The sequence below is a fragment of the Mytilus trossulus genome, chromosome 13, assembly GCF_036588685.1.
Source record: "Mytilus trossulus isolate FHL-02 chromosome 13, PNRI_Mtr1.1.1.hap1, whole genome shotgun sequence".
NCBI classification, from domain to species: Eukaryota; Metazoa; Mollusca; class Bivalvia; order Mytilida; family Mytilidae; genus Mytilus; species Mytilus trossulus.
Window position 1 is genome coordinate 14,334,928 of NC_086385.1, and position 7,838 is coordinate 14,342,765.

Here is a 7,838-nt window from a genome sequence, read left to right on the forward strand (position 1 = left end):
TCCCTATCATAAAGAAAACAGAAGTGGTTTTATAAGGAATGATGAAAGGAGTCAAAAACAAAATGAAGAGTCTTTAAACTGCTAAGGGTTGAGACTATCGACCAAGTGTCAGCCCCTAAACATGATGAAGAAAAAATTAAAGAGAAAAATTTGAGATATGAAGAGAAACCTTGCCAAATGAAAGAGCATTTGGTTGAACCGAAAACATCAGTGGGTACAGTTATGAAGAGATCATTTGAAGAAGATAGCCTAGATATACAGGACCTAGATTTAAGGCTAGATATGTTGTTTGAGGAGTCTTAGGAGATACAACAGAACACACCAGAGAACACACCAGAGGAGGTAATGGGTAGTGCAGAAACGATCAACAGGATAGAAGAGATTATCTTTGATCGGGTGACAGCAGCTAGCATTGCAGTTCCAGTGGTCATTAGCAAGATTGCGACGAATGCAGTTAATGACACTGGAGCAGAGGTGACTGTTCTGAGTGAGAAGTTGTATGATCAGATTCCTGAAAGTAAACGGCCAAAACTAAGGAGAGCAGCAAGAAATTGGAAAGTTGCTGAGGCCGGAAAGAACTTGACAACAGGAGGGATTACAGAGGTGGAAGTTAATCTAGGGAGTGAAATCTTCAAATGGCCAGTTTATGTAGCGCCCATTGAAGAGAACAAGTTATTAGGCTGTGACCTAATTGATGAAATGAAAGTAGCCAGAGTCGGAGAAAATGACACCAACTCTGTGCTTATCATTGACAAAGCAGAGGACAGAAGTATGTTCCTGTCAACTAGAGATTCAATAATAGAGTCGGTATTGGCAGATACCGAAAAACCTATGATAGCATGTACGCAGGACATGCAAATATATAAAGACAATATAACAAGTTATAAGGGTAAACAGACGGACAAGGTCGATGTTCAAACGTTGCCTGGACTGTTGCAACTGGTTGCAGAAGAAAATGAAAATGTAACAGTAGAAGATATAACTGTTACAGCAGAAAACATAGAGTACGGAAGAAAATGTAAGCGTTACAAATGAAATTGTAATTGTTCTAGGTACACAAGATAATGAAAATGTTCCAGTTACTGAAGACATTGTAAATGTTATAGTTACAGAAGAGGATGGAAAAATGTTCTGTCAGGAGGAAAAGATAAGTCATCTGAAAAATGTTTCCATAAAACAGATTTAGACCAAACTTGGAATGAACTTGAGAATAAAAAACATGTAACTCAAGATACACAAAAAGATTGGAGGAAACGGAAGAAAGAGCAGAAGAGTACACCGAAGGAGAAAAGAACAGAACAGGACACAGAAGGAGCAAAGAAAAGAAGAGGACAAAAAGAGACAAAACAATAATACAGTGAAGTGATTGGAAAAAGAAGACGTCGAAAATTCTAAAAACATTTATTTATATTGAAAAGACACATAACTAGACATTTGTTGATATTATTGATATTGATATGTATATTGTTTTGTATGCCGTTGGTACAATTTTATCATTATTTAAACGTGTCATAGATCGTGGTAGGTTATTCCGATATTCGTGATTTAGACAAGAAGAAATTTTCTTAATTTTGAATTTCTATTGAGACAGCAGGTGCTTGTTTAAATTTTGCTTGATTGCATAATGAATTCATATTTCACAGTTATTTAAATTTCGAGACGAAATTCTATTTTGACGGAGAGCAGTGTTGTAAACGTTAAATATCGCGGCAGTATCTATTTGTAAACGTAACGTCGTTCCCGGCATATTTGACAGTTGCCGATTTAACGTTACGAAATTCCGCCAACATGTGGCGTTCGGATAACATCTTTGTTTTCTAGCTTGTTATGAATCCTACATTTCTTTAGTTACTTGTATTTACATGCTTTATATTGTTGAATCGGTGTCAGAACTTATGACATCGTGTTTGCTTTCTTGTTAACTCATATTTATGTACGTACTGACAGTTATTTACATGATAAACCTTGACCGGTAACGAACTATATTCTTACACGCAAGGATAATGCGTGCTAAGGTCTATAAAAACCGGATATTTCTTATAACGAAACGAATTTAAACAGATCTTCAAAGATTCCAAGAGGTAATTTTGCATACACAAAAAACTCATTCAAACGTTTTAATCTATTGTATTTCATTAACCTGTATTTATTATTATTGATAATAATAATCTCTTATACTTTTAAAAGTTGTTTAGTCATTATTTAATATCCAGAAACCAAAGATATTGTTTTTAAATTAAAGATTGGCAACAATCTTTACACTGACCTTCACATTTCCCAGAATGTTTCCATTGTAATTCCGTCATCTTCGTTTCTATGAGGATCATTTGTTTACGTGTGACATTCGTCACTTACGCAGTTTCCTGAAAGGTTCTTTTCATTGATGTGATACGGTTTCCCGCGCTTTATGCAAATGTTATGAAATTGAACTTCAGGGAAACACTTCCGGCAAAAAATAATGTCGGATTCTACCATTCAAAATAGTCTATGAAAATGTGAAGGTCGGGATATTCACAGTGTAATCACTTAAAAGGTAGGTCAGTAGTGGTTTTTCTTTTCGCAATTTATGAATGGAAAGTCAAAAACTATATCTCGAGTGAACGTGGTTGATAGTTTAGCTTATTTTTACCGATCACCGCTACGAATTTCAGCTGACGGCGACTATTGTATATGTCACGAGAACATAAGAGTATGAAACTTTGATATAACTTTATCAATAAGCTCAAATTCAAATTTACTAAAATAAAGACGACCATTACTTACACATCCCATAAACATTTTGACCAACAGTGACTTTTATTTGATATTTTACTGTTGAACTTATTTGTTTATGATTTTAAATGCACGGTACATGCTTTCCGTAGATGGTTACAATATGTAAACAAACATGATTTATCTTGATCGTTCATTACTGAAAAAGTATTATAGATATTATATATTCGAACTGTTGCATGACGTGACTAGTACACTATTGGTTTATGATTTGATTAATAAAAACTTATATGATATTGTATGCTTCTATTCGCAATGACTTTGATCACGTGATTGAACTATTATATCAAATACTTAAATTAGGAGGACCGTTACTCTGAGCCCTTACTGAAACATCCCATAATCCCATAAGCCTTAGCGACGCTTTTGAAACCGAATACACGAAGGTCTTAAATCATAGATTCTAGGTACAATTTATGACAAAAATAAGCAAAGACCCATCGAAACAACACCTGATAAACAAATTTAATAATACTTTTAGATATTTGGTTGATATTTTGACTCTCAATAATGACGACTTCAGAATGTATATTAAAGAAATGTATCCTGATGAACTTACTTTAAATAAAGATAATGCTAACAATGACCACTGCCCTTTCCATGATCTTGATATCTATATCACTAACGGAAAGCTGAATACTAAAACTTATGATGAAAGAGATGATTTTTTCATTTCCTATCGTTAATTATCCATTTTCAGATGATGACGTTCCCTTGTCACCATCTTACGGTGTTTATATATCTCAACTTGTACGATTCGCTCGTGTATGAAACAATGTTTTAGATTTTAACGAGAGAAATTTATGTATTACTGAAAAATTATTACACCAGGGTTTCCGATATCACAAACAAGTCAAAACATTTACTAAATTTTATCATCGGTATAAGGACATCATTCGTACATATAGCTGAACATGCAGACTACTTATACGTTCAGGTATTTCACATCCAATTTTTATGGAAATATTCTCTATACAGCACAAAGGTGTCAGTATTCACCTCAGAAACTAACAAAACCTTTGAATAGACTTATTAAGAAGGGATATAGTTACGATACTGTTGTCAGGTCATTAAAGATTGCATATTTTGGCGTTAATATTGATTCACTCATAGGGTATTTGCGTCGGAACTAAACACATTTATTCAAAAAACAGTTGTTGGCATGACACGGGTTATGTTCTTCTCATATATGTTATGATGGTATGATACTAAACTCCTAACGGGAAGGATTGTGCCTGATGTTCATATGATGAAATCATAATCTTTCAGTCAGTTTTATTGGAATCTGGAGCTTGCATGTCAGTTAACTGCTAGTTACAACTCACAATCAACTACAAGTGGTTTTTCCACTTAGTCAATTTAACATTTGTATGTTTGTGTGAATATGTCATGTTCTGTTGTATTTCTGTCATGTATGTTTAAACAGTTATGACTGTAGGATCCCAATCATTGTCACTCACACCTTCTTTGTCTGTTGCGTTGTGTTTGCACTTTCATCAATATATCGAAACTATGAACAATTTTCATACAAATGGAAGGTTTCGCTAGCTATGAAACCAGGATTAACTCGACATTATCTTTGTAAAATGCCTCAGAATTTTTATCTATTCGTACAGTTAGTTAATAAAGTCAACGTTTGATTTTGTCATTTGTTATAGGCTTCACCTTTGTGACATTACATTTGAGTTTTTTTCACATGTTTTGTTATTTCAGCAAATTTTATAATCTGTCAAAATTTCTGCTAAACACCCTATTTCATTTTAGACCTTTCATTTTTATTTTCTATCTATGAGTTTGACTGTCCCTCTGGTATCTTTCGACCATCTTCTATTACCTGTATGTATCTGTATGTTTTAATATAAAAAAAAAATGATATCGTGAGATTGAATTTGATTCAAAATATTTAATTAAAGGTTTGGTTTTATTGCAATTACCAACTGAGTATAGCTATAGGACAATATATATGGTAAAAGATAAATCAGACATGTGATAATTTATTCAATTAGCACAAAATTAATTAAAAGTTGGACAAATATCTTGTTTAAAATAAGTAAATTTTTGTATGTATTTGGACTGGTCATGTAAAATGCAACGAATTTTAGCACTTGTATATTGTTTACAATTTGATTAAACTGGTAACTTTATTTCATCAATTTTTAACTCACATAAACTGCACATTCAAACAAATATAAATTAAAGTCTAGATTATGTCAGAAGAGAAACAGCAAACGCTTTTAATAAATTTAATTTAGAGATTAATGATGATAAAGTGTAATGGGTCGTAACCAGTGACACAATGTTCATGTATATGAAGTGAACTTTTGAGGTTTATTAAATAGATGAATAAATATTGAAGTTTGAAGTTATCATTTTATAATATAGCAAACACTATACTTTCTAAAAAAAAAATGCTATAGTTATATATTAAACATTTATTCATTCACATCATGCAAAATGTTTTTTTTTAATTCATTGTAATCAGATGTAATCATGATTACTTTGCCAATGTAATCATTAATTTAATCAAACACTTTCAGAAATGATTTAATCATTAATTTAATTTAATCGTACAAATGACAAAGTAATTGTAATTTAATCAATTACATTGAAAGTAATCAGACCCATCTCTGACACCTTATGAAGACTGTGTACACTTGTCAATTACCCCGACCATACGCGTACGGTCACGGACCATATGAGTATATACCCATATGGTCATGACCATACGCGTATGGTCCAAATACTCATATGGTCCGGAACAGATACACTAATGGTCACCGTTCCGAGTTTAACAATATGCCAAACCAGTACCGCCGAGCCAGTTATTAAAGGCCCTACAATTACACAATAAATCAATTTAAACGAGGGAACGAAAAGATGTAATCTAAAAATTACATGCTTTCATTATTGTCTTCAGCGATACCTATTCTATCAGAATTAAAGAAAGGTCATTATTTTTTTTTTAAAAACAATGATCGATAACAATCACATTAATGTACCGTTCTGAATTTAAATACATCAAATAAATTCTGATGGACACAACTAAAAAGCCAACACAACGAAGTACTCAGTGAGTTTTTTTTTCTGTGAGTGATGTAATATACAACGGATCATTATTCTATATACATTCAAACATGATTCACGTCAACTTATTTACTTCGGAATACAAATTCATTGAGACACTAAAAACTCGAGAATTTATTCATTTATCAAAAAAAAGGGCGTTATATTTTTACAAAAGATCCAGATAAATAATTCTGTCAGTCAGTTTGATTTCAATTGTTTTATACAGCACTGTAAAGGAAAGCGGATGTCTAGTGATTTGCAACAATAAGTTACTTGTTAACTGTGCGTTGTGCCGGTCATTAGAATTTCAATCACATTCACTCAACATTGTAGAGAAAGGCTGAATGATTTTTATTTGTAACAAGAAGTTTATTTTTCTGTTTATCAAAGAAAATAGCGGTTGGTTTAAGGAAACCATCTCCTTTGGTCAGGATTTCCTTGTGATGTGCTCCATCTTTTGATATAATGACTACATTTGACGAGCTTTCCCCAAAAATAAACACGTTTCCATCATTATCTACGGCGATTCCTCTCGGTTCTTCCAAAACTTGATAATCTTTAAAAGTCCAAACACGTGCCCCATTGTGGTCAAAACAAGCTACACTGTTATTATCCACGTTAGTAAAGTATATCTTCTTGTTGAATACAGATACGTAGGATCCCCAATGTAATTCACAACTGATCACGTGAGAGGTAGTATAATCTGCACTGTTCACTTTATATATACCACGTCCTTTAACACAGACAAACAACGAGTCTTGATCACGTGTGATTCCATATGAACGACCAGGCAGTTTAATAAACTTTATTTTACTTCGGTTCTCAATGTTAATAATGTCAATACCGGTCATCTCTGAATCTCCAGATGTAATAGCAACATTGTTATCATCGACAAATGTAATATCAAACACGTTACTAGGATCAACCGACATCTCATATTCCAGGGTTCCATCTGATTTTATTACGTACAGAGAATGAAAGGCATGATCAGTGAACAAAAAGCCTCCTTCTCTTGACAAACAGCAACCCCTTACTGCTATTCCATCAGTTGTTATTTTCTTTTGCAGAATTAACTTCACGTCGATAACGGGCTCCCTCGCTACTGCAACTTGTATTTGTGCTTGCTTATCGTTCACCCTTGTCAACACAATATCACTATTGCGATTTTTTATTTCAATTGACCCAAAACTTTTAAGATTGTTCAAAATATTTTGAACATTTGTGTCAACCTTGTACACTAAGTCAAGATGTCCGAAACCTTTTGTATCTATCAACGACTGTAAATATTGTTCATTTTCATCAACCTTGACCTCAAGGTCCCTCATTCCAATATATGTTTGAAGATCGGATGCATAATCTTTAATGCTTTTGAAATTCAACTGACATTGCGTTATTATAGATCCTCTTTCCTTGACCGGCAGCAAAACTTTCTGAATACTCTCTTTACATTGACATTCTTTCTCTCCGAGTTCTTTAAGAATTTGTCTCTCAATGTTATCTAAATGATTGTTAATTTCAACTCTTATCTGCTTTATTTCTTTAACATGTTGTACTTTCATTTTTTCAATGTCAGTGACATTAGCTTCTCGATTTTTCTTTATTCTTTCAATGTTTTGTAATAAGTCGTCCAGCCTTGATTCTAAATCTAGAAATTGCCCAGAGGTTTTGATGCTGCTGATGACCTTTTCAAGAGAAACGACGTCGCACTTACTATGATCATTGATACATTGAAGACAGAGAGGTAATGCATGTTCATTGCAATATATTTGATATTGTTCATTGTGATAGACACATGATTGTTTTATGTCGTTTATATAAGACGGAAGAGATTTGTAACTAGTAATTGGTATTGGTTCGTGTCTTCGGGTGGCTTTCAGTAATTTATGATGATCTTTGCACTCATCACAGAGAGCTTCTTCACATTCCGGGCACCAGTGTTCAGAAGTTCTCGTTATCTGTCGAAGTGAACATATTCCACATAAACTTGTATTAGAGGACAT

General features: G+C 33.2%; 1 protein-coding gene across 1 annotated transcript; it reads right to left on the reverse strand.

The window, feature by feature from the left end:
* Positions 1–6,155: 6,155 nt before the first annotated feature.
* Positions 6,156–7,838, reverse strand: LOC134694107 (uncharacterized). The gene has a single exon (XM_063555102.1). The coding sequence runs from the start codon at positions 7,836–7,838 to the stop codon at positions 6,156–6,158; it is 1,683 nt and encodes a 560-aa protein (XP_063411172.1).

Excerpts from the sequence above, each read along its gene's own strand:
- LOC134694107 (XM_063555102.1), bottom strand. The coding sequence starts at position 7,838 with ATGTCCTCTAATACAAGTTTATGTGGAATATGTTCACTTCGACAGATA.